This window comes from Podarcis tiliguerta, assembly GCF_965153285.1.
Source record: "Podarcis tiliguerta genome assembly, chromosome: 17".
NCBI lineage: Eukaryota > Metazoa > Chordata > Lepidosauria > Squamata > Lacertidae > Podarcis > Podarcis tiliguerta.
In genome coordinates this window covers 14,657,520-14,685,317 of record NC_139550.1, presented here as the reverse complement: position 1 = coordinate 14,685,317, position 27,798 = coordinate 14,657,520, and the positions used below count along the sequence as shown (strand labels likewise).

General features: G+C 43.9%; 1 protein-coding gene across 5 annotated transcripts in view; it reads right to left on the bottom strand.

The window, feature by feature from the left end:
* Positions 1–27,798, bottom strand: part of PALM2AKAP2 (PALM2 and AKAP2 fusion) — a 216,475-nt gene that overhangs the window by 150,442 nt on the left and 38,235 nt on the right. For all 5 annotated transcript variants that reach the window (XR_014506277.1, XM_083419494.1, XM_083419505.1 and 2 more), the window contains exon 3: positions 12,819–12,949. Coding sequence is in view for 4 of the 5 variants with exons in the window: in XM_083419494.1 (XP_083275620.1) it covers positions 12,819–12,949 (131 nt within the window). In the remaining variant the exon portion in view is untranslated. The remainder of the gene's footprint in view (positions 1–12,818; positions 12,950–27,798) is intronic.

Here is a 27,798-nt window from a genome sequence, read left to right as displayed (position 1 = left end):
CAAAGGGACAGAGCAAGTGGCGGGTGATGCTGTGTTACTATGCGCCCAGCAGCCAAACAGTGAGCCTCCCCTCACCACAATCTTGTTGGATACACCTGTGCCTCCTTCTCTACCCCAAAACTGCAGGTGATGCTTTGTTCAGGTGTGCCTTGGTCAAATAATCTTGGTCAGATAACCTCTATAGCCCCTTGCCACCTCAGGCAGTACTGTTTGCCTACCATCTTGAATGCTTCTTCCACTTAACTCTTTGCTCACATCTAGTTATGGGCGAGATCTGGTTTTCAATATCATGATATATCACCTGCTAAACATTGCAATATAGAGAAGTGCCAACTTGGCCCTCCTCTAGCCCCAATCACAGCCACACCATACATTTAAAGTACTCTTATACCACCTTAACAGAATCCTGGGAACTGAAGCTTGAATTTTAGAACATTATCATTATTATTATCATTATTATTTAAATTTGTATACCCTCCTTCATCCGTAGATCCCAGGGAGGTTCACAACACAAAAATAGAAGATAGAAAACACATAATACACAATAAAAACAAAAAACTGATAACACCCCTTAACACATTTTAAAGGGTATCAGATGTTAATAAACAAAAGACCTAGTTGAAGAGTTTTTGCCTGGCACCTAAAGGTGCATAATGAAGATGCCAGACACAGGTAAGAAGAAGAAGAAGAGGAGGAGGAGTAGTTTGGATTTCATATCCTGCTTTATCACTACCCCAAGGAGTCTCAAAGTGGCTAACATTCTCCTTTCCCTTCCTCCCCCACAACAAACACTCTGTGAGGTGAGTGAGGCTGAGAGACTTCAGAGAAGTGACTGGCCCAAGCTCACCCAGCAGCTGCACGTGGAGGAGCGGAGACGCGAACCCAGTTCACCAGATTACGAGACAACCGCTCTTAACCACTATACCACACTGGCTCTGCTGCGCAGTGGCTCATCTACTGTAGTCTACCATCCTGTTCTTGTAGAGATGAGCAGAAACAATGCACTCTGCACCATAACGTCTGGAGTGGATTGCATCATTCAGTATGGATTCCAGGGACCTACAGACACCTGCACATGCCCAGGGGCATTTAGCACGCTGAAGCATGGGTAGGAACAAACACCACCTGTTTAGCCTTCTGGGAGTATAGCCAACCCTGGCGAAGTCTTCTCCTATGCACTGATGTCTCTGGCGCACGGAAAGAGTGTTCTTCTTGGCTACTTGGAGGTCTCTAAATATGGGCTAGGAGCATACACATGGCAGGGAGAGCTTGATTTCCACTTAGGGCAGGACTCTGGCCCATCTTTAATATGAAATCTCACAGATTAACAGGTGTCGCCTGAAGAATTTTACGGAAACTGCAAAATACAGAAACAGGACGGGGGGGGGGAGCGAGCAAAGTCCAGCGTATCACAGCTGGGCAGGAATGATCTCCACTGTGTAGCCATAGAAACTGATCCATTAAGGAGGATGTGCTCTTTCCATAGGGGAGAAACAGATATACAGCAGTCTTTTAATTTTACACCAGAGATGGACATGCCTTCTGTCTGTGTATATTTCCTGGCTTTGGATTTTTGCACTGCCTCAATAATGCAATCCTTTACCCTGTTTAAGGATGATGAGGTTCATGCTACCTAATGGTGAAGGTATCATTGCAGACAAGCTAAGCAATGAAGCCAATAGGCTTTGCTTTTGAGTGCTTACAACAGCATTAGGCAAGCAACAAAAATACGAGAGGAGCACTGTTATCTCTACTCCTAATTTCTCTTGCATTGATATATAGCAGACCATATGTAATGCTGGTTAAGCCATACTTGGAAGAACTAAAAATGTGCTTAAAGAAAGACCTGCTTAATTACAGAACTAAATCCTGTAACCATCCCAAGCAGATAAGGTGAAAATTCAGTATTAATCACATCCTTGTTTATTGATATATGCTTTCCTATATAATACAATAGTCAGGAATGATTAACATTTGAAACACATTTAAAACACCTCTCATCTCCCAAGAATCCTGGAAACTATAGTTTACCCTTACAGAACCATAATTCTCAGTATCCATAATATACTACAGTTCCCAGAATTCTGCATAAAGTTACAGCATACACACAGCCTGCTACACAGCCGTCAAAGCATAAAAGAAGGTTATGAAAACATGCAATTGTCACATATTCAATTCCTAGGTCTAACAATGCTATTTGGGTGGCTGGAGTGGCTGGTATGTTGATCTGTGTGATAATCCACAAGCACATCTTTACAAGCTGCCACACCTGGAATGCAATATCCAGTCTAATTTTAGAAGAATATTTTGCAAAGCAGCTGCAACAAGCCAATACCAGAGTTGTCCCACTGAGCCTCCTAAAGCTTTGCTGAGCTGACGGGCTCCAGGGCGAGAAGCCAGAGAACTCAGTTCACCCATTTACATGCCATTCCAAAACCACTCTGTGGCAGCCTGCCCATCATTGATCTTACGGTAAGAGGGCAGTTAAACCAGCTATTCACAACATACTCCAATCCCCGCCTCACGTACTGCTAGAGACACTGGCAAGCTTTTAGTAGCATATCAGATACCATTCACAGCTTCAGAGAGTGTCAGCTTGTATCTGTTACACTCAGATTCCAGCTTCGCTTCCAATAGACTTTGAGCCAAGAGGTCTCAGCACAAAACCAGTAAAATAGTCTTCTAATTTTGGAAGAGAACACAAGAGCATGTGTGTGACAAGTTTTCACATCCATGGCACCACAAATACAGATTCTCATAATATTCTTACTGTTATCCCTGGTAAGCAATGAGGGCAACGAATTCCAGGGCTTTTAGAGCCTAGGACTTGCTGATCAGAAGGTCGGCGGTTTGAATCCCCGCGACGAGGTGAGCTCCCATTGCTTGGTCCCTGCTCCTGCCAACCTAGCAGTTCGAAAGCATGTCAAAGTGCAAGTAGATAAATAGGTACCACTCTGGCGGGAAGGTAAACGGTGTTTTCGTGCGCTGCTCTGGTCCACCAGAAGCTGCTTAGTCATGCTGGCCACATGACCCAGAAGCTGTACGCCGGCTCTCTTGGCCAATAAAGCGAGATGAGCGCTGCAACCCCAGAGTCGGTCATGACTGGACCTAATGGCCAGGGGTCCCTTCACCTTTTTAGTCACCAGTAGAGAGTACATACCTTCCAACTTTTCTCAAATGAAAATAGGGACGTCCTATTCAATACTGTCAGGGAACTGCCATCAGTGCCCGAGGGAGAGAGCAAAATCCAGAGGGATTTCAGAGAGCGTCCCGCGATTGGGAGAGGCAGCCCATCTTTTGGGGAAGAGAATCAGCGTAGCACCAGTGGAGAAGGGGGGCAGATGGGGGAAGCGGCGAGGCGGTCCCATGACTCCTTGCCGGGGACCAGCGGAGAGAATAGAGGTCCTCCGCTGCCTACGCCCTCCTTGCGCAGAAGGCTTTCGCGCAGAGAGAGTAGGAGAAGACTAGGCGTCAAAGAGCTTCTTTGCTGGAAGACGTTTAAGAAACGCCCACTGATGGATTCTGCCAGCGATTGAGACAGCCACGGGTGAGTGGCTGTCCGGACAGAAAAGGTTCACTCAGGCAGCCCAGCCAGGTGTTTGCACCGGCTTACGCACGAGCAACCCCTAGAACCACTACAAATACCCTCCAACATTTCTCCAGGGAAAATAATAACATCCTAAATAAAAGCAGGACATCCCGGGGAAAAATCAGAAACTGGTGCAGCTTCTGTAAATCCAGGACTGTCCCTTGAAAATAGGGACACTGGGAGGCTCTGGGGGTATCATCACCTTGTTGCACCAGCACTGGAGGAGGAAAAAACTTAAACACGATAGCAGAGTTTCCAAAAATTAGACGAAAGGCAATTGTACTTAATCCTGCAGAGCTTTACTCGTACTGAAAGCAAATGAGCATAATGGTCACAAATCCAATACAATCAGGATTGGCACAGTCATAAAAAATCCAGTTGCAGCACTTACAATAAAACTTACAAACTTATCATGTCTAAACCTTAACCCTAAGCATACAGAACAGAACACTAGACCAAAGAGACAGAAAGAGAAAGTGAGTTAGGGAGACCCAGGCTCCTCTTGGTCTTACTACTTTAGACAGTATTACTTTGTCAGAAAGATAACAGAATCAGTTTAAACCAGCTGCACTCAGCTTCCCAGAAGAAATAACCCAAACAAGAACCTTCTGCTTGTTTCTTTCACATAGAAAGAAAGCCTTCTTTCACAAAGAGAAGAAACCTTCCAGAACCCTCTTGAACTAATCAGAATAGGAAATATCACTACACATCAGATCAATACTTTCTGTACTAAGAAATGCAAACTGGCACACCTCTCCCTCTTCCACCCATGGAAGCCATTTTGTGCTGGCACTCATGGCACTTTTTCAAGACGTGAGTACCCATATGAGCACCTCATTTCCCTATATACAAACATATGCTGCTCACATTGGATTCCACAGTATGCATAACATTGCATTTTAACAAGAAGAGCAATAACAAGACCCCATTAATGCTCCCCAACTCCAAAGAAAGTTTCTGGTATCCAATGTTAACCAGCTGGCATCTCATTTACCACCAAGAAAAGCACTGCTTGTTTCAATCTCCAGAATCATTTGAAGGTGGAGATGAATTTCGCCGTTTGAATCCTATTGCATCAATTAGCATATGTAAAAGTTTATTTTTAATTTTTACAAGGTAACATTGTTGGCATTTCATCTATACGGTACATCTCGATCAAAGCAAATCAATAATTTAACTGCACCAAGGAGGTATGAAACTCCTGATGTAGCCTGACAGGGGGAAATAATGGCTGAATATGAGAGAATGAGGTTGTTTTGAAAGCACTGTTTCAAGCATAATTAATGGAAGATGATAAGAGAGATCTCAACAAACTCCAGAAATATACAGATTTTCAATTGCACTTTCTGTGTCTGGTAAGAATCATTTCAGTCATCTGGGTGGATTAGTCAAATGTCAGAAATGGATCTAATCAGGACTGGAAAGAGCCTGGGTATTTCAGTGCCGATGGCTAAATCAGATGCCAAATTTCAGACTTTCGAGATGCCCCAAATATCAGTTTGGACCTAGTTTGGACAGCAGGGTAAACAAAAACCAAAAACTCTTGTGTTTCCAAACTGCACTGTGAGGAAAATTCCTCTGCTTTAGCTATCCTTTGGTGAGAATGAAACCAAAGAGTTTGAGGGAACACCAAACTACTCCATAAAAGGCAGCATTCACTAACTTGATGTCCTCTAGATAATATGGATTCCATCTTCCATTATCTCTGACCATGGGCCCTAATAGGTGGGGTTGATTGGAGCTGTAGTCCACAACCTCTGGAGAACATTGAGTTAGCAAAGGCTGCAAGAAAAGCCACCTTTTTGGCAATAAGCTGCTTCTCTACATTTAAGCTTTTGCAAATTAGTCTCCATTTCCTTTCCATTCTTCATACTGAAAGAAAATCCTTGGGGGTGTACTGGAGGAAAAACAGTGGTAGTTGTGGTTGTGTGGTTGTGTTTAAAGGCTGAAATTGGGGTGAAGGCCATAAGCTACGTAAGAAGGTGGCTTAACCTTCAATTTTGTGCTTCCTTCCCCTGTAAACATAGGCTGAACTAGACTTAGTCCCACATAATTCAATTGTATTTGCTTCATGGACAGTATGTTAAGATTGCAAAGGAGTAAGCCTCACTAGAACACAGGAGTGCCCTTCATGTGCTGTCACATGTGAACGGGCAATGTAGGGGCTGTTACTCCTTTTCCAACCCTGCCACCCACACATTTCCTGTGATTATGGATGTAAACTGATGTCTTTTTCTGTGGTTTTCTGTGGCAGCAAGTGGCTTTCTCCCATCCCATTCTGGATGCTGCATTCAGGCTACACTTCTTTTTGCTCCACTGTTTGTAACTATATATACCAATGTTAGGTAAAGGTAAAGGGACCCCTGACCATTAGGTCCAGTCGTGGCCGACTCTAGGGTTGTGGCGCTCAACTTGCTTTATTGGCCGAGGGAGCTGGCATACAGCTTCTGGGTCATGTGGCTAGCATGACTAAGCCGCTTCTGGCGAACCAGAGCAGTGCACAGAAACGCTGTTTACTTTCCCACCGGAGCGGTCCCTATTTATCTACTTGCACTTTGATGTGCTTTTAAACTGCTAGGTTGGCAGGAGCAGGGACCGAGCAACGGGAGCTCACCCCGTCGAGGGGATTCGAACCGCCGACCTTCTGATCGGCAAGTTCCAGGCTCTGTGGTTTAACCCATAGCGCCACACGCGTCCCTATATACCAATGTTACTTTGTTTAAATAAGCACATACAGACTGTGAAATTTATGGCATTGTTGAGCCACTAGGTGGCACATAAGTTTCTCTTTGTCTAAAAACAAGACCAAGACCAAAATCATAGAGAAGTTTCTCTAAGCCTCATTGCTTCTTTCCACATTTCCCTTTTCCTTAACAGTACAGTTTCAACCATGTTTACTCAGATATTAATTCCATGGAGTACAATGGGAGTGACTCCTGTGTAGATGTATACAGTGGTGCCTCGCAAGACGAAATTAATTCGTTCCGCGAGTCTCTTCGTCTAGCGGTTTTTTCGTCTTGCGAAGCAACCCTATTAGCGGCTTAGCGGATTAGCGCTATTAGCGGTTTAGCAGCTATTAGCGGCTATTAAAGGCTTAAGGGATTAGCGGATTAGCTGCTAAAAGGCTATTAGCAGCTTAGTGCCTTAGAAAAAGGGGGTGGGGAGCGAAAAAAATTTGCAAGAATCGCAAGACATTTTCGTCTTGCGAAGCAAGCCCATAGGGAAATTCGTCCTGTGAAGCGCATTGAAAAACGGAAAACCCTTTCGTCTAGCGGGTTTTCCGTCTTGCGAGGCATTCGTCTTGCGGGGTACCACTGTGTGTGTGTATTTGGAACTTTACTGACAATCCAATGCACACTAGGATTTCTCAGCAGGACTGGAAGATATTAAAAGTGATTATTACTGTCAGAAAGTTCTTCTTAATGTTTAATCTCCTTTCTTGTAACATTGGTTTGAGTCCTACGCTCCGGAGCAGGGGAAAACAAGCTCCCTCCCTCTTCCATGTGACAATGCTTGAGATATTTGAAGATGGTTATCATATCTCCTCTCAGTCTTGTCTTTTCAAGGCTAAATGGCTCCTTGAACTGTTCCTTATAAGGCTTGGTTTCCAGACCTTCCCTCTCCTTCTCCCCCTCCTCCTCCTTCATCATCATCACATTCAACTCAGCATATGGGGATGAGTGATTTTATCCCCAAAGTTCCCACCACAGCAGGTCTCTGTTTCCCCACAATTTTAACTTCCAGCTGCTTAACTAGACATGGTCCCAGGCTGCAATGTCAACCCACTGGGATTTGACCACTTTGGGTATGAAATGCGTTCAAATGGACACATGTCCAAGTACTTCACTTAACAAATATTTCCAGTGACAAAGCCAGTTGCATTTGGCCTACTACTCTGTTGAGCACAGCAGCAGTGAAACAAATTCACCACCATAAGAAGTGGCAGCAATTGAATAATGGAAACAATGAGATCACAGAGAGAGTGTGGATTTCCCTTGCTTGGCTATGAATGAGGCTGATTGTATTCTGTAGGTCCTCTCTGCCTGCCCACCCCGGATGGGTTTTTTTGGTTTCCTTTTTTATTTTTTTGCACTATGCACACTCAGGGAGAATGAGCCCCTGCCCCTGCTTTTCATAGCATGGGGTCAGGTTAGTTTGAGAAAAGTACCAAATAAGGGCTCATTCACCCCCACGGTGGGATGCTACGGCCAACCTGATGCCTTGTTAGGATCCCGAGTTCAGCAATAACCCCATGATCCAGGCATGTATTTCTTAGACTTCTGTACTCCAAATTTTAAGAATCCAAAGTTCACCTGGTTGACGTAGGCAGGTCCCTCGCTCTCAGCCTAAACTATCTATCAGGAAGCAGGCCAAACAAACACACCAGTCATCTGTATACACTAAAACATGCTATTGGAATAATTAACAGGACAATGAAGTAATTTGGAATAAATTATCCTCTATATTTACCTGAAAGTAATTTTTTTTGGGAGGTGTGTGTATGTTTATGACTGCAGACAGAGCAACAGAGGACCTTTCCACAAATTACAGAAGGGTATGGTGCTAGTGGCTGGGGGAAGCCCAAGCAAATAAATACATTTGTATTTAATATCTGTGCCTCCTGAATAACATGTGGGATGGGGCATTCCAGAGAACAGACGCCACCACAGAGAAGGCCTGCTTTCATACTTCCATAGGGCAGGGGTTGCCAATCTTTTTGGATCAATGGGCACATCTGCATACCAGAGGAACTGTCACGGGCACCTTACACACTGCAACTCACCACACACTGAATTTTACTGGCTACAATAGAATTGCTCCTTTCATGCCTAATTTGGGGAGGGAGGAGGAGCCTTGTAGGCACCAGCGAAGACCGACCCCACTCAACATCCCAAAAACCAAAGTGCTGCACCAACATGTACAAAATAACCCCTCTGCAGCACCACAAATCTAACTCAATGCTGTAATGTTGGAAAATGTCAATCACTTCTCCTACCTAGGCACTTATCTTTCCACAAGGGCCAACACTGATGCCGAAATCCAGCATCGCCTGAGCTCTGCGAGTTCGGCTCGCTCCCAATTGAAGTGCAGAGTGTTTGAGGACTGGGACATTCACAGGGAAACCAAAATACTTGTTTACAAAGCTACAGTGGTACCTCGGGTTACATATGCTTCAGGTTACAGACTCCGCTAACCCAGAAATATTACCTCGGGTTAAGAACTTTGCTTCAGGATGAGAACAGAAATCATGCTCCGGCGGCGCAGCAGCAGCATGATGCCCCATCAGCTAAAGTGGTGCTTCAGGTTAAGAACAGTTTCAGGTTAAGAACGGACCTCCGGAACGAATTAAGTACTTAACCTGAGGTACCACTGTATTATACTACCAACCTTACTATATGCTTGTGAAACATGGATCACCTATAAACGCCATCTCCAACTCCTCAAAAGATTCCATCAACGGTGTCACTGAAAATTTTACACATCACTTGGGAAGACAGGTGAACTAATATCAGTGTACTGGAAGAAGCAAAGATCATCAGTGTTGAAGCAATGATTCTTCACCATCAACTTCATTGGACTGGTCATGTTGTGTGGATGCCTGATGATCGTCTTCCAAAGCAACCAGTCTATTCCAAACTTAAAAATGGGAAACGTAATGCTGGTGGTCAACAAAAGAGGTTTAAGGACTGTCTCAAGGCAAATATAAAAAAAATGTAGTATAAACGCTGACAACTGGGAAGCACAGGCCTGCGAGCGCTCCAGTTGGAGAACAGCCTTTACCAAAGATGTCATGGGCTTTGAAGACACTCAAACTCAGGATGCAAGGGAGAAACATGCTAAGAGGAAGGTACGCTTGGCAAATCCACACCGTGATCAACTCCTGCTCAGAAACCAATGTCCCCACTGTGGAAGGACGTGTGGATCCAGAATTGGCTTCCACAGTCACTTACGGACTCATTGTTAAAACCGTGTTTATGGAAGACAATCTTAGTCGGCTACGAGTGATCGTCACAATGACAATCCTTGGTATAGGGGAAGGCTGTCCTTGAAAATGTCAATTGAAACATGAAATGGGAAGAAGAAGAAGAAGAAGAAGAGGGAGCCCTGGTGTTTTTCAGTCTTGGCTTGAAATGGTTGAAAACCGTGAAGTATTTATTTTCTCGGTGAAAGAGATGAGGCTGGGAACAAATAGGGCAGAATAATGTGGAATGGGAAAATGAGAGAATGAAGACTGATAAATTCTTAAGCACAGCACATTGGCTATTTCACAAGTGCTGCTTGTATTAGCAGTGGCTTTTCTCATCCCACATGTCTGCAATCCGAATGCATAACAAATACGAAAATGATTGTCAAACGTCAGAAGCTACTTCCATAGCTGTGATCTATTTGATCTAATTGCATATATTATGATAAAAGCCGCAAAGCAATTTTCAAAATATAGGGCTATCATATGTCTTGCATTTCCATTGGAATTTGTCTGGGTGGAATTTCTTGGAAAAGCCAGGTGTATGGCAACCTAAAAAAATTTCATTGAGATTTTGCAAAATGAAGAAGAAGAAGAAGAAGAAGAAGAAAGCTCAACAACTATATCCCCCAATGAAATCTCAACAACTATTGTATCCAGATGATCACTTTTTGAAATATGGCAACCCTAAATACAGCAAAACATGGTAAAAACACATTAATCCAGTACGCAATAGCAGCAACTGTAAAACAAAACAAACAAACCCCCACACAGTTACTCACTCCAGGTTTTAGTGTAACAACAATGTCATTAAAGCTGCCCATATGCCCAGGGGATTGGAAACTTTACCTGGCGCCAAAATGACAGTCAAGCTGGCACCAGGCATGCATCCCTAGGGGGAGCATTCCAAAGACAGGCGCTATTCTTTAATCACCGCACCCTGTGCTTCTTTTTGAGGTGGTAGACAAAACAGGGGACATTAATTGTGCGACAAAGCAAATAACAAAGTATCAGATTGAGAGCATAGTAGAGAAAATAATAAAAGTGCAACTAGATTTAGAACTTGCAAAGAGAATCAATATTTCATATAACTGTAGCCACAATAATATGCTACCCAAGGTACTGTGAAAAGATTCAGTTCCCAGTATTAATAGAACGAGAAGCAAACATATATGAGCACTCCACAGAAATGACCAAGCTTACAAGAGTAAAGAGAAACAGTAAAAGAAAGAAGGGAGAAACTTGATAGATTTACACAACCTTGGAGTTTATTCATCCATTATTGGGACAGTAGATACATTCATCACATGATCATAACACTCATTTGACATGCTGCTTTAGATTAGATCAAAATGTTTTCTACAACAGCGCAATTGCAAAGTGATATAAGTTTTATGTATTTTTTTATCAAGATCCTATATAATTTGAAGTTGGGCATTGTATAAAATCATATAAATATATGGATTAAAAATGAAATAATGAACATATGAAAATGGGTGTCTTCTGCTTTCTCACCTACTTTCCTGACATGCAAAGAGCATTCTTAACACCACTTGTTACATTCACCACTTGTTAACATTCACCACTTGTGAAACTTCCCATTATTAAATGGTGAGATGGGGTAAGAGTTCAAAAGGAGGGCGCTTAAAAGACAATCTCCTACCCGTCAAATATGGCAGATCCTACTCAACGCCAGCAAAGCCCTTTTTGAGCTTGCTCTGACTTACATTGGCACTCATTCCTAACCTCTACCATGTGTAGATCAGAGATTGTTGGCCTTGATTTAAAGCTTCATGATTCCAGATCGCAAATGATGGGAGGCCTGTTTAGGTTGGTTTAATCTGAATATTGGGACACAGGTGGCGCTGTGGGTTAAACCACAGAGCCTAGGACTTGCCGATCAGAAGGTCGGCAGTTCGAATCCCCGCGACGGGGTGAGCTCCCATTGCTTGGTCCCTGCTCCTGCCAACCTAGCAGTTCGAAAGCACGTCAAAGTGCAAGTAGATAAATAGGTACTGCTCCGGCGGGAAGGTAAACAGCGTTTCCGTGTGCTGCTCTGGTTCGCCAGAAGTGGCTTAGTCATGCTGGCCACATGCCCTGGAAGCTGTACATCGGCTCCCTCGGTCAATAAAGCGAGACAAGCGCCGCAACCCCAGAGTCGGTCACGACTGGACCTAATGGTCAGGGGTCCCTTTACCTTTAATCTGAATATTGCTGACCTCTTGAATCAGTTTGAAAGTACACTTCTAGTTACATGGGCTGACTTTTCTGCCATCCTCTCCCTCGCACCACATACGAATTGATTTAGATTATTATACATCAACATTTCTTTTTTAAAAAATGAGCAGCAACAAAATTTTGAAAAGCAGCAACAACAAATGCACATGAAGTGAAATAAAAACTTCACTGAACACAAACCACCAAAACTTTAAAGCACCACGGAAGATGAACAACAACAACAACACAGCAGTATTAACAATCACCAAATTAGACAAGGCATACAGAAACCTGTCCAACCAATACAGCTTTCATGACCAAAGTGCAAACCTTGGGAAGTGAATCCCACAGTTAGGGTGCCAACTCCAAAAAGGCCCTGCCATATTGTTGCCAGCTGTCATCTGACAATCTTAGAACACGCAGAGTTAGGAGATTCTGCCTTGTATCTAGTGCAGAGCGGTAGCTAGTCCAGATAGCCATGAACAAATTAGCTATTATTTATGCCTCTCCTCCAACCCCGCCCCCCTCTACCCATTCAATTCACCCTCTATTTGAAACCATTTCTTATGAGGCAATAATTGATATTTATGGACATATATTTTAGCCTATTTTGCACCTTCCCATTGCCTGTGCAATGGGAGCCCACCTCAACACCCCCTAGCTACAGCCCTGGCCTAGTGCAAGATCCATTCAGAGTAGACCCACTGAAATTAATAGGCATGACTAACTTGCATTCATTAATTTCAACTGAGTAAAACCCAATTAAATGCAACCTTCTGTTTTTGGCCCCCCTGGTACAGTTAACAAACACACCAGAGCTAGGTAGTGTCAGATATCCAGTAGTGCCTTAACCTGCAAGATTGCTGATTAAATTCATCACCTCAAACTGCCCTCTTCTGAACCATCAGCTAAATCCTTGATTGATTGCTCAAGTAATTGAATCAGCAGCAATATAAATTCTGTGCCCCTGTATTTCATCACATGCAGACAAAACCTGATGGCTTGAAAGCAGGATTTGGGCCTAAAGATGTAAAAAAAGACCCCTACCTATGGATGTTTCCTTCAAGGTTTTTCACCTTCAGCTCATCCTCTTCTGACTGCCTCTTCCTGGCTTCTTCTTCTGCTGGTGAACCGGCAGGAATTCCTTGCAGCAACCATTTTTCACGGAGTGCTTTTGACTAGGGTGGAAGACGATTGGGGGGAAAGCACACACGGTGAGACATTAAGAGACTTCTCCTCTTAAATATTTGATAGCTCTCTTGAAGACACGGATTAGCACTTTCAGAACAACACACACAGAACACTCTGGATCCATCCTCAAGGACTGGTTCATATCTCAACCTGGGTGTCACATGTACTCTATGTAGTAAATAGGTAACTGAATTGTTAACTAGCAGTAATTTTGATTTGCTGCTGTAAGTGGCAATCAATCGGACAAGGATTGAAATTCTACACTAGGGTGGCATTCAATGTTGTTTTAAAATAGTTCATTTGGTCCTCGTCGTGTGATGTTCTGAGAGTTCTCTTGACCACCACAAATGATTGGGGGTGAGTGGGAATGTAGATGCAGTATACCTGAAAGAGTGTCTCCATCCCATCATCCAGCCCAGACACTGAGGTCCAGCTCCGAGGGCCTTTTGGTGTTTCCCTCACTGCGAGAAGTGAAGCTACAGGGAACCAGGCAGAGGGCCTTCTCGGTAGTGGCGCCCTACCTGTGGAACGCCCTCCCTTCAGATGTCAAGGAAATAAACAACTATCTGATTTTTAGAAGACATCTGAAGGCAGCCCTGTTTAGGGAAGTTTTTAATGTTTGATGTTTTATCGCTTTTTTATTATTACAGTGGAACCTTGGTTCTCAAACTTAATCCATTCTGGAAGTCGGTTCAGCTCCCAAAATGTTTGAAAATCAAGGCGTGGCTATGATTGGCGCAGGCGCCCTGGAAACAATAGCCGGCAATCACATTGGACGGTCAGCTTCCGAAAAACGTTCGAAAACTGGAATACTTCTGTGTTTTGGCGTTTGGGAGCCGATTTGTTTGCCAACTAAGCCGTTCGAGAACCAAGGTTCCACTGTATTAATATTCTGTTGGGAGCTGCCCAGAGTGGCTGGGGAAACCCACCCAGATGGGCAGAGTATAAATAATAAATTACTATTATTGACAAAGAGAGGTAGGGAAGCTGCAGTTTGGCCACATAGCAGGAATAGTGTTGGCTTCCGCACTATTTTGTTTCTTAATAACAAAAAGTGCATCTGTCAGGATACACAAACTTTCCCCTTTCTCACCCACCATACGCCATTGCTGCAGATACTTTTCTCACAGCCTGGACGGGATCAGGTATCCAAAGTGAGCCGCATGATGGGCTGACATGTCACACACATGCCGCATGGCTTGTGCACGTCACTGCGGGATTCTGAGGAGGCCTAGTCCCCTTCTTGAAAATTTTGGAGGGGCCCTCGGTCCCTCCCCCAGATGGTACCCCAGAAAGAAACCTGATGTGAGAGAGCAGGACCAAGCAATATAGGGAGAGGTTCAATGTCCACCTCTCCTCTCTCATGTAGAGTTTCATTGTCAAAGTTAGCTTCTCTTTATACATGAACAGGACAGATGTGTCATGTGTGAATAAACACTTTGTTCTTGTGCAACACATGTCCTTCAATGAGGGTACGGATGAATAAATTGGCAATTCTGGCTTCTAATTCTTCCAGTCCTAAATTCAGTTCACCACATTTCGGCAACTGTTTGTCAGCATATTAGTGTGTATTTCTCCCAATATACAGTGGTACCTTGGGTTACATACGCTTCCGGTTACATACACTTTAGGTTACAGACTATGCAAACCCAGAAATATTACCTCGGGTTAAGAACTTTGCTTCAGGATGAGAACAGAAATCGTGCAGCGGTGGCCCCATTAGCTAAAGTGGTGCTTCAGGTTAAGAGCAGTTTCAGGTTAAGAACGGACCTCCAGAACGAATTAAGTTCTTAACCCAAGGTACCACTGTACACGTTTTGCAAGCAATTCCCCCTAATTTATTGCATTTATGTTATTTTAACACACACACACACACACTTTGAAGAACATATGTCCCTAATATATACATTTTTAAAATGGGAGAACTGCGTCACCAAATTTGGAAACACAAGTGTCGAAGGATAGCTTTGTTTCTGTTTGCGTATTGTTCTGGGAAGTGCCAACTTTGAAGGTTTGCATTAAAATGAAACTAAACTGGTTTTCTCCCCCGTCCCTAAGTAAAGGCAAGATGCTATCTGCTCATGGCATCTGCTCATCTTTGCATTAAAGGCAAGCCATTATCTGAAAAGGCACTAACAAGAGTTTCTAAAACAGACCATGCTGAAAGAGCAGAACTAGCTTGTGCAGATAGACGGAATGAATCTACCTGCTTAGAGAAGCCTTTCAAACAAGATCAAATCAGCACAAGAATGAAGTCATGCTGAAGGGTTCTTGTTCATCCTTCCTCCACAGTTGACAAAGAGATGTTGAGTTGTGTCTTGTGGACTGGTCTCCAGCCAGGTCCACCCACCAGCTGCTGTTGTTTACAGAGTATCTAACAGAATCATTGCTGAGAAGCTAAATTGGCTGTTAGTAGCTCCTGGCAGAGCAATAAAGTGATGAGCTGCTCTATCAGTGATAATCTCCCGGGCATCAGCAACTGACTGTATGGCCCTGACTCTCTAGGGAAAACAACGGCTTGCTGATCTGGATGCAGACCGAGACACAGGTGTCAATGAATTTTGCTATTATAGTCCTGAAAGAGAAGCCATGGTTTTGGCCCATCTTTTTATTTTAAAAGTGAAGATGGGGGGGGGGGGAGGGTATGATGGCAGTAGTTTGGTTCCTCTTCCAACACAAATAACTTTAAAAGAACGGTAAAATAGATTTCTACTCAACTATTTCTATCCTGAATTTTTCTAAGAATTCATTTCCCCCATCAACAATGTATTTCCCCCTTAACTAGGTATTTTTTCAAGGAGATCTCAATGCACCAGCTATCATTCTGGTTTATGACAGGTTGATTATCAAATCCAGATGTTCAAAGATACAGTATTTGTTCATGGAAAAGCACAGTTAAGTGGTTGCAGATAAGCCAATATGGAGCAAAGCTTCTGAAAGACTGAAGCTGGGCGTTCATTTCCGAAGCTGCTAAACCCTAGACAAAAATTAATTAATACAGCTGTGCACTCCCCAATTCTAATGCTGATAATTTTGAGGGTAGTGTCTTTTGGAGAAGAGCAGTGGAGACCAACAGTATTGGTTTTATTTTTAAAGATATAAGGAGAGCATAATGGAAGCAAGCAGTTCTTGTCAACAGGCAGGTAAAACCCATTGTTCCTGAATCAAATTTGCAAAGGGGGCTCTTGAACTTCAAGGTGCTTTGCAGCCAGTTCACTGCTCTCTGTGTTCCTGGCTGAAATTGCAAAATGGATCCCAAAGAATTATCTGCCCTCTCCATGAGCTCTAGCTAAAGGTGTTCCTTTCCAGAGACATGACAGAGAATGCCCAGCCATCAAGGAACATTCCTTTAGTTCTGCCCAGACTACCCAATGATGCAATACCAACTAATTCTATCTGATGGTTAGCAAGCAATCCGCTTAATAAATAAAAGATAACTCGGTGTCTTCTGCCAGAGCTGCTCTGGTTACCAACATGTGACTGGGCCAGGTTCAAAGTTATTGTGTTAATTCACAAAACTCTAAACAACTTGGCCCCCACCGTACTTTAAGGACCTCCTGATTTTTTACATGCACTGCCTCAATCGGCAAGGCCTTCTGATGTGGCAATTTTCGGTGGTCCCACATCCCCTTGAGGAATGACACCTTAGTGTGGCAGGCCTTCCCTGTGGAACTCCTTGCCAATAGAGGTTCAGCCATCCTTACTCATTTTCAGCTATCTTACAAAGTTTGATGTGTTTCTATTGTAATGCTCTGTTTTTTGTCTGCTTACCACCTTGAGATATTTTACATGAAAGGGTGGTTTAGAAATATTTAAATAAACTAAATAGCAGTGCTGGTCCCAATGTAGAGAAATGAAGTTTTGGGGGGAGGGGGGACTCCAAAAAATTCAGGAAGAATTTGGGTCCCCCCATTTCCTACCTCGTGAAGCCTTGTTTTGTTTCTTTCTGGAAAACTTGAAAAACATTGAATTATGAACTATTTTCTTTTGGAACAGTGAACAAAATGCTTAAGGCAAGGTGTTCATATATATTTTTGTCCTCTAAAATTATTTCTAAAACTGTGTAACAGTTTCAAAAAACTTATATGCTGGTTTTTTTAACCCATCTCTAACTGGTTTACTGGTTGAATCCCCGGGACGGGGTGAGCTCCTGTTGCTTGGTCCCTGCTCCTGCCAACCTAGCGGTTCGAAAGCACGTCAAAGTGCAAGTAGATAAATAGGTACCGCTCCGGTGGGAAGGTAAACAGAGTTTCCCTGTGCTGCTCTGGTTTGCCAGAAGCGGCTTAGTCATGCTGGCCACATGACCTGGAAGCTGTACACCGGCTCCCTCGGCCAATAAAGCAAGATGAGCGCCGCAACCCCAGCGTTGGCTACGACTGGACCTAATGGTCAGGGGTCCCTTTACCCTTTACCCTTAACTGGTTTACAAAAAGAGTGGGAATTATTTAGGACTATGTATCAGACCATTACATTTTCTGTACACTGAGGCCAAGCAAGCCCTGAGGTGTACAATGAATTCTATGGAATTCAAAGACAGGAAAATACAATATATAAAAGAAGCCGTTAAAAATTCAACTAAAAATCAGACAACATTTAGCACAGCATGTTAAATTGCTACAATAGGCAGAAAAATCATTAAGAAGCTCAGCAAGTAGCCTATGCTGCCGGGGGGTGGGGGGTGGAGTTTGGGAACCACTCATCTAATGGGATATCTTACAAAGACATATCATATAAACTCATATACTGTCACCCCAGGTTTCTTTCCAGCTAAACTTCAAACTACAACTGGAAAAAAGGCTGCTTAGGCACAAACATGATTCATTTCTACAGAGACTGCAAAAGAAGCCAAGGATGCTTGGAAAATGTAAACCGCCCTTAGATCTACAGATGAAGGGCAGTGTTCAAATTTAATAAATAATAATAAGTAATAAGTAATAAAAACCCATTGTTTGCAAATTCCTGCATAAACAATCTGAACCACATCTCTTGCATAAATTGCAGATTGCAATTTAGCTACCCACCAGATTTCATACTGTGTTACAAATGTTGTAACACAGACCTGGACAGCTTTAGAAGGTATCTATTGAAATGTATCAGGAGTTTGTATTTAAAGGTATTGCAGCCTGGCCTGTATTTGCACAGATGCAGCTTTGTTGCTCTCTGATGAGCTTTTAAATCACCTTCATCCAATATATATATATAGGCATATTGTTAGCTATTGCTACCAGAGCGTTAAGATTGTTCAGGCATTGGCCAATGGCACTTTTAAACGACTGCAGTAAATTTTCATTCAATTAGCAGTTGCTGCTTCACTTCTCTAGGGAGATTAGCAACTGTAGACCAAGCCGACAGCCCATCACTAGAAGTCACTCTGCTGAGGTCTTATTGGCTCTCAGTACGTTTTTGAGCACAATTGAAAGTCTTGGTGCTGACATTTAAAGCCCTAAATGGCCTCAGCTCTGTATATCTGAAAGAGCACCACCACCCTCATTGTTCAGCCCGGACACTGGGGACCAGCTCCGATGACCTTCTGGTGGTTCCCTCACTGTGAAAAGTGAGGTTACAGGGAACCATGCAGAGGGCCTTCTCGGTAGTGGCACCCTTCCTGTGGAACACTCTCTCATTAGATGTCAAGGAGATAAGCAACTACAACAGGCATCCCCAAACTCGGCCCTCCAGCTGTTTTGGGGCTACAGTTCCCATCATGCCTGAACACTGGTCCTGTTAGCTAGGGATGATGGGAGTTGTAGTCCCAAAACAGCTGGAGGGCCGAGTTTGGGGATGCCTGAACTACAGTATACTACCTTTAGAAGACATCTGAAGGCAGCCCTATATAGGGAGGTTTTTAAAGTTTAATGCTTTATTTTAAAGTTTAATGCTTTATTGGATATGCTGGAAGCCACTCAGAGGGGCTGAGGCAACCCAGTCAGATGGACAGAGTACTACTACTACTACTACTACTAATGAGAGGCACAAATACAAGATGGGTGACACCTGGCTTGAGAGCAGTACATGTGAAAAGGATCTAGGAGTCTTGGTTGACCACAAACTTGACATGAGCCAACAGTGTGACGCGGCAGCTAAAAAAGCCAATGCAATTCTGGGCTGCATCAATAGGAGTATAGCATCTAGATCAAGGGAAGTAATAGTGCCACTGCATTCTGCTCTGGTCAGACCTCACCTGGAGTACTGTGTCCAGTTCTGGGCAGCACAGTTCAAGAAGGACACTGACAAACTGGAACGTGTCCAGAGGAGGGCAACCAAAATGGTCAAAGGCCTGGAAACGGTGCCTTATGAGGAACGGCTAAGGGAGCTGGGCATGTTTAGCCTGGAGAAGAGGAGGTTAAGGGGTGATATGATAGCCATGTTCAAATATATAAAAGGATGTCACCTAGAGGAGGGAGAAAGGTTGTTTTCTGCTGCTCCAGAGAAGCGGACACGGAGCAATGGATCCAAACTACAAGAAAGAAGATTCCACCTAAACATTAGGAAGAACTTCCTGACAGTAAGAGCTGTTCGACAGTGGAATTTGCTGCCAAGGAGTGTGGTGGAGTCTCCTTCTTTGGAGGTCTTTAAGCAGAGGCTTGACAACCATATGTCAGGAGTGCTCTGATGGTGTTTCCTGCTTGGCAGGGGGTTGGACTTGATGGCCCTTGTGGTCTCTTCCAACTCTATGATTCTATGATTCTACTTCAGTCAGAGAGATAAGTCAGGCCAGCCAAGGCAGATGCCCAGTTTCTGTTCTATTCTGCTATATACACGCCAAGGCTAACCCAAGACATTTTTGCACCTACAAAAAAGGTGCAAAAAAGTGCTTCCCTCCCTGCTAGGGAAGGAGGAGTGGGTAAATAACTACATCAGGGAGAAAGGAAGACTAAAGACCTACACCGGAATCTCCTGCCCCTGTGGATTCAGCCACCTGAGGCAGCTGCCTCACTTTGCCTCATGGGTGGGCTAACCCTGATACACACATTGGCATTCTTTTTCTAACTTGGGTAATCAACTGTCAATCCTCTAATTATACTGCTTAACAACACACACTCCCACTCTCTCTCTCTCTCTCGAAATTGGGCCATTCCTATTCTTTTTAAAGCACATAATAGGCCAACAGGGGGGAGGAGACGGCTGAGCACCTCAAGCTATTTTTGGGGATGTGCATGTCTCTTGCCACTAGTTTATTCTAGGCTTTTTTATCATGGCTAGTGCTAGGACAGGAAGTGTCAGTAATGAATCACTGACGGGAGCTGGAGTGCCCGGTAATGAGCAGATACAGATGGATGATGCTCCGGTGAAATCAAAAGGAACAGATTAGAAGCACCAGATAAACAGTTTAGCTCATCAAGGAGACGGATTCAACTCTGCTTCTGTTATTTCCATGGCTGTTGTGGGGCCAATTATATAAATATCTCAACACACACACAACCTGTCCCCCTTAGCTCATTTTGAACACCTTCACTTTCATGTTATTTAGATTAATCAACATTCAATAAATCATCCTGTGCCACTTTATGCACATGAGAGAGATGGGCTACAGAAAGATAATGTATTCATTTCCCTCAGGGTGGTATAGTGGTTAGAGTGTTGGACGGGGACCCAGGAGGCCAGGGTTCAAATCGCTGCTCAGCCACAAAGCTCAGTGGGTGGTCTGGGGCCAGTTATTGGCTCTCAGCCTAACCTACCTCTTTTGGATGAAGTGGCTGAGGGGGAGGACCATGTAAACATCCAAGCTCTTTGGAGATAAATGTAACGATAAATAGAATATACAGGACTTCCAATGATGGAGTCATTTGGTGACTTCCAATCATCTGGTGACTGCCAAGGCTGTCTTTACCGGGGGTGCAAGGGGTGCGGGGCACCTGGGCGCCAAATTCTGGGGGGTGCCAGGCGCCCGCTGCTGAAGCTGCCTAAGCTCTTAACTATCTACCTGTTATGAAATAATAAATAATTTTGATCAAGCTAGAAAAACAAAATACATATATACCTAGGTATTACCCAAGTGTATACCTACTGTATCACTAAAGGACTTTTGACTTTGTACACTCATTTATGAAAGAGGTGCCACGCCAGCGGCAGTGCTTGTCATTCACAATGGCGGCGCTTGTCAGGCTCAACGATTTGGGGGTGCTGGGTGGATCTTTGCACCCCAGCGGCGCGTATGCTAAAGACTCCCCTGGTGATTGCTGCCCCTTATATCCAAATTTCCTCCTCCAAAAGTCATTCAAGGCAGCTCCATGAGATTGTAAAATGATGAAGGGGGGGGGGGGAACCATTCACAGTTTAAAAACCCAAAGCTATAAAACACACGCACAATAACACGACACATTTTTGTCAAATGGCAAAAAACAGGATCCAAATCATCCTTCAACTTCCTTTACTCCTATGTTTGTGTACAAATATCTTTAATAACCCCACTCAAGTTCCTTTATCTGATTTGTAGCATAGTGAGATGAAGATTAAGCATTTATGGTGGCCACAACTAGGGAGGGGCTGGCCCATTAAAATCTGGTCCGCCTGAGTTCTCAGAGGTGACATGACTCAGTCCTCCCCATTTAGTTTCCAGGCAGATGAAAAAAAATCTTTTAAAATCTGCCCAGATACACATACTTAAAAGTAATTACAAGTTAAGAGGTGGTGTGAGGATGGCATACTGCCTTAGTTTCCCCTCTCAATTTTTCCCTTTCAAGACTTCAGAAACAGTATATCCACCCACCACCTGAATGGAAGCAGCACACTTCCATTCCCTGATCACTTCATAATGGAATCTGTCCAGCTGTAGATTCTGAAGTAGACCATTGATCCAATCTAGGTCATGCACGATCAGTTCAGATCGAATTAGGTGACTCCTCTGTGAAATCCAAAAAGGAGAGATTCCTCCTTCATCCACTGATAAGATAGCTGAGAACAGTCACACCCAAAACCCTGAAAACATTTGTTCCCTTTCATTGCATCCATTACTCAATAAAGTATTTTCACAACTGCATTATTAAGTGCAGTAAATGCACTTGTCTTTATTTAACCCTACTTATAGTAAAATTCTAAGCCTTTCTAGCAAATACTGCTATGACAAAACCTGTCCTCCAATTTCTAGAAAGCTTTATTCCTCCACATAAGGGGGTCCATTTTTTAGCCTCATTCACAGGGCACTTCTGAATATATAATTTCACCAAGTGCCCAGTGAGTTGATTGCAAAGTGGCTGGGTACGGCGGGTGCTTTTTTCTTTCTATTAAATATTTCTTCTGTGCTTTGCAGCATCTCCCACTGCCCGTGTTTCCTGATCTAAGAAAGTCAATGAGGTCTTTCTTTGGCCTTTACCTGTCATACAGGGAGCTGTGGAAGTTATGAAACTGATATGTGCAATGATTTTGCTTTTAAGAAAGGCCCTTCCTTTTACCTATTAAAAATAGTTCCACATTGATTCGTTTAAAAGTAAAAATAGGTAAAGGTAAACGGTAAAGAATACTTCACTTAAAAAAATGCAATAAGAGGAGCAAGCCAGCAGTAAATCACACTGATCAAGTGGAGTTCACTCTTTGTAAGCAAAAACAGGATCTGCATAGGAGTGCCAGTCCTAATAAGCTCAGCAATTCATCTCTGGCAGGTCTTGCCCACATGAAGCACTTGCTGAGACTGAAGGCCCCTGCCTCATCACAGTTGCCTAAGTCCCTTCCTCTTCAGGGTTTCCCTCCAAGCAACCTGAGACTGTGCCTTTATGATGCTAACCTCTCCTATGCCCTTTTCATGCCTCTCCTGGTTCTGGAAGAACAGCAGGGAGGGGAGTTTGTCACAGCAGGAGTGGGAGACGCCTGTGCCTCTTCACCAGTTGGACTCATCTCTGCTTCTTGGCCTTCCTCCTCTTCTGCTTCAGTTTCTGCTTCTAGATTTCTCTCTGCCACAGATGCTCCTGGCTCACTAAACCCTGTTATCTCTTCAGCTCCCAGCACCTCCTCCTTCCAGTCTCTTCCCTCTTCTCCTTCTGACCTCTCATCATTTCCCCACCACCAATCCCTGTACTCTGAGCCTTCTTTTCTTGGGGGTTCCCCAGTCGGTTCCCCTCTGAGTCTATCCAGGCCATGCCACTGCCTTCCTGGGCTAAATGGAAAGCTCAGCTAAGGATATAATAAGGTTTCAGGAAGCGTGGGCACCCAGAAAGGCTGCAGAATACAAAAAAATAAGATAAATTATTTGTGGAATGAAATAACGAACACTCACAAAATCCTTCAACCGCTTAGAAAGTAAGGTAAGTGCTGTACACTTCACCCATGCCAATTTTTCTAAAATCCCCACTTGCTTTTGATAATTTTCAAATGCAATTTCTTTTCTCATTAATTTAAGAACGCTCTACAGCAATAAGAAATTTTCCAGCACAGCGTTATTAGGATCCTCTTTAAATAATCAAAATCACCTTGGAGATGCTCCTTTACACCATAGCCTTTTGTAGGTAATTAAGAGGAGTAAAACTAACCAAACAACAAAAAAGGGATAATTGCTATGTATCCAATTGAAGGTGGGTGTGAACTGTTCAGAACTCCAGGTAACCCAGCACAGAAGCTTTGAGTTGCTGCTGTCTATCTGCCCTCAAACACTCACTCAAGTATTCAAAACCCTCATTAATGTATCAGATTTATTTAATCAAACCTATGAAAAATATGCAATAGAATCCCAGTGCAAAATTAACTGCTGCTGAAATACTACTACAATGTAGGGATAAACACTCCTCATTGAACCCAGAAATTATAGCCATGGGACCCTCCGTAGCAGAGTTTGCCCTACAGTGTCAATTACAAAACTACATCTATATGGCGAAATACTAAAAAAAGGGGAAATGACATTTTCAAAATGTTCACTGCACTCAGACTGGTTCAATCCTATAAAGGTAAAAAGGTAAAGGACCCATGGATGGTTAAGTCCAGTCAAAGGCAACTATGGGGTTGCAGTGCTCATCTTGCTTTCAGGCTGAGGGAGCTGGCGTTTGTCCACAGACAGCTTTCTAGGTCATGTGGCCAGCATGACTAAACCGCTTCTGGTGCAATGGAACACCGTGATGGAAACCAGAGCTCATGGAAACGCCATTTACCTTCCCGCCACAGCGGTACCTATTCATCTATTTGCACTGGTGTGCTTTCGAACTGCTAGGTTGGCAGGAACTGAGGCAGAGCAACAGGAGCTCACCCTATTGTGTGGATTCAAACCACCGACCTTCTGACTGGCAAGCCCAGAGGCTCAGTGGTTTAGACCACAGTGCCACCCGCGTCCTCTTGGTGCAATCCTATATACCAACCTTCACCATACAGATGTTATGAATGTCAACTTCAGCCAGTATGGCCAGTTATCAGAGATGATGTGTTGCAGGGGTGATGGGCAACTCGGGAGTAGAAGATTGCAATGCACACTTACCTGGGAGTATGTCCTATTAAGCTCAGTCTGGTTTAATTCTGAGCAGTGTTAGAAACACAGATATATAAGCTAAGCACCAAATGGTACCTTAAACCTAGGTTACGTTCGCAACAACAGACTAGGGGTGACTAGGGGGTTGGATTAGGTGAGCCTTCGGGTCCCTTCCAACACTACAGTCCTATGATCTCAACTACACTGCTTGACTGTAGCTTGCTCTTACAACAATTCACTTGTCCCAGCATGCGAGAAGGAAACACACAGTGGAAATGGAAATGGTATTAACAATGGACTAAGGCAGAGGTTTTTCAACGGAATTCTATTTGGGTGGCCTGTGGAAAGGGTGCAGCACAGTCAAATAGATCTGTACTCATCCCTGCACTTTCTTTGAAGTGATGATGGAGGACTAAGATGCCCAGCAAGGGGTCCATGATTCATGCGGTAGTGGAGGACCATAATATGAACACCTTTCAGCTGGTTCAATGGAGATATCAGTTGCCAACCTGGAGCCCAGAAATCTCTGCATGGTCACAATTGGACCCATGCCAGTAGCAAAAAGGGGAATTTCAAACACTGATTTGAATATAAACTTTCTTTGTATGTATTTTTGGGGGGGTTGGAGAATGACATTATACTATTTGGAGAAGTGCAGATTTCAAAAGCTAGCTGTGTTTCGGGGCATGTATTGGTTTGGAAACCGGTAATTGGGCAACTTCACATTAGAATGTGAATGAATTTCTCATCTATTCCCAGCCAAAGATTTTGCTGAAAGAATTTTTAGTCAAAACTTGGGGTATTTAGGTGGGGCAAATAGTTTCCTGAATCTGGCTTACTTTCATTATAACTTCTGCTGCCTGTTTCAAGGTCTTGGCAGGTAACAGTTTCCTACTTTCCCATTTCCCAGAATTCCCCTGACTGAGAGCAGAAAGCGTTCCCTGCAGTTTGGCTTCACAGTAAGGCTGTGTCACAGAGCATCACTGTGAAGCCAATCAGAGTGAGGGAAATCCTTCCGGCTTTCACCCTAAGGAATCCTGGGAGGGCAAAATGGCAGCCATTAGTTGTCCAAATTCCGATGAGCGGCATTAGTGGGGGCACCGCATTTGCTACTGGTTTTGCCTCCTCCTCTGAAATTTGCTGAAATGTCACCCTTGACTTCCTGCAGAAATAGTGGGAAAGTTGTCCTTTACCTTATGAAATGAAAGCTCAAAAGAAAGAGGAGAAAAATATTTCCTGGATCTCATAGTGGTCTGAGTGAAATGGCAACTCCTGTTGCACCATGGAAATGCAATCATGTTATTTCCTGATAGCACAGCAGCCAATATATGCCACCAGGAAGGCTGTAGTGACACTGATGGAGTATTTGCTTAGGCTATAATCAATTATTCAGACAAATTCATTATGCTTAGTTTATAAAAAAAAAAAGTGGGGTTGGGGGAGAGCAACAACAAAGGCATCCAGTAAAATACAGAATGGCCCGATGGAGATTTGCAATGCAGTATTACACAGAAGTAAGTCCCATAGAGGTCAGTGGGGTATAGTACTGCAGACACATCAAATGTATGGAAACAAGTTAGTGTGCAGCATTACCCAAACTCTGGCACTGCAACAGATTCCAGGTTTTGTTTATGCCATGAAATTTGACTTAGTTTTACTGTAGTGCAGAGAGTAAACCATAGCTCAGGAAGCCTTTCGTTTGATTATTGCATCTACTGGGAACCTGGTAAGTGGCTTCAGTCAAGTTAGCCCTCGCCTTGCCCATATCTTCCTATATAAATAAAAATGTAGACTGTTGCCAAGCTCTGCAGTTCCTGTGGCCACCAATAGGTGTCTATGCCAACTGCAGCATGAGGAACTGTTTAATGAGGTGGGGGCCCTTCACCCAGAAGTTTAGCAAGCTACTGGATGGAGTGCCTGCCCCTCCCTTAAATGTGCCTGCAAGGGTGGGGAGAAGAAGGAGAAGAGGAGGAGGAGTTTGGATTTGATATCCCGCTTTATCACTACCCGAAGGAGTCTCAAAGCGGCTAACATTCTCCTTTCCCTTCCTCCTCCACAACAAATACTCTGTGAGGTGAGTGCGGCTGAGAGACTTCCAAGAAGTGTGACTAGCCCAAGGCCACCCAGCAGCTGCATGTGGAGGAACGGAGATGCGAACCCGGTTCACCAGATTATGAGTCTACCGCTCTTAACCACTACACCACACTGGGAGAGAGGAGAGGAGCTTCACAGAGCAATTGAGCAAGCTGCTCTGTGAAGGAAAAAGCTGTAGGTGATTGGGGGGGAGGAGCTGAAAAAGTCACAACGGGTGGAAGAAGCAATAATCATGCTTCATATTAAGCTCATTGGCCATGATACTGCCACAGCATGAGTTGCAAAGGGTGGGGAGTTGGCAAGGAGAGAAGGTTGGCTTGGTGAACAGGGCAAGCAGGACAGAGCCCCTAATCTGAAATATGAAAACAATACTGACCTGCCTTATAGGGAGTAGCAGCTGGCGCCCACTAGACCTGTTGGGGCTGCTAGGAGGTCACAGGGGCATGGCCAAGTTGCTGTGATTTTCTCCCCGTCCTCCTCCCTTGCAAACGATCACTTATTGCAACAGTTAGCGCTTAACTGAACAGAAAAGTGTCTTATTTTGGTTCAGAAGGAGTCCCTGCCATCATGGTTGCTTCTCTGCTGGAAGAAAAGTTCTGCGCCCCCCACCTGTTCTGGTTCTCCTCCTAATGCCTTTCTTTTCAAAGAAACAGTAGACACTTAAACATTGCATCTAAGTGTCTCACCTTGGTTCAGAGGGGTCTCTGCTATCCCAATTTCTAGTGCGGCTTCATGCCAAAGAAACCATATATTATTCAGAAGTAAGCCCCACTGAATTCCATAGGTCTTGCTCCCTGGTATGTACAGGATTGCAGCCTGAATTGCTTAGTCTTAAAGGTGCCACATGGGCCTGAAATTGAGATCACATCCATTTCCAGACCTACAAATAAAATTATCCGTGAAGTAGACCTGATCCACAACATAGGAACCTCCTTCCTTTAGCAGCGCCCTGGATGGAAACTTTCTTCCTGCTCCCCAACAAATACACATGTGTGGAATTTATGGCATAAAAATACAACACTGCCTGGAGGGGGAAATGCATTGCTAGTCTCAGTCTTAGCAGGTGCTGAATGCCTGCAGCTGCCAGCTATTTGAGTGGACATTGGGACACATCACATGTAAGCTTTGGACAAGTGTCTTTCTCTCTGTGTGTATTCATCTATTTGTTTATTTATTTACAATCATATCCTATGCTCCCTTTGGGAAATTCAGAGCCACTTGTGTGGAGATTCCCAGGAAATCCCATCCAGTCACTGACCAAGCTGAACGCTGCTAATCTTTTAACATCCTTACAGCACCAGGCTCCCAGCTCAGGCTCTGTTTGCTTTCAACAGAAAGGGGCTCAGCATACTGGAG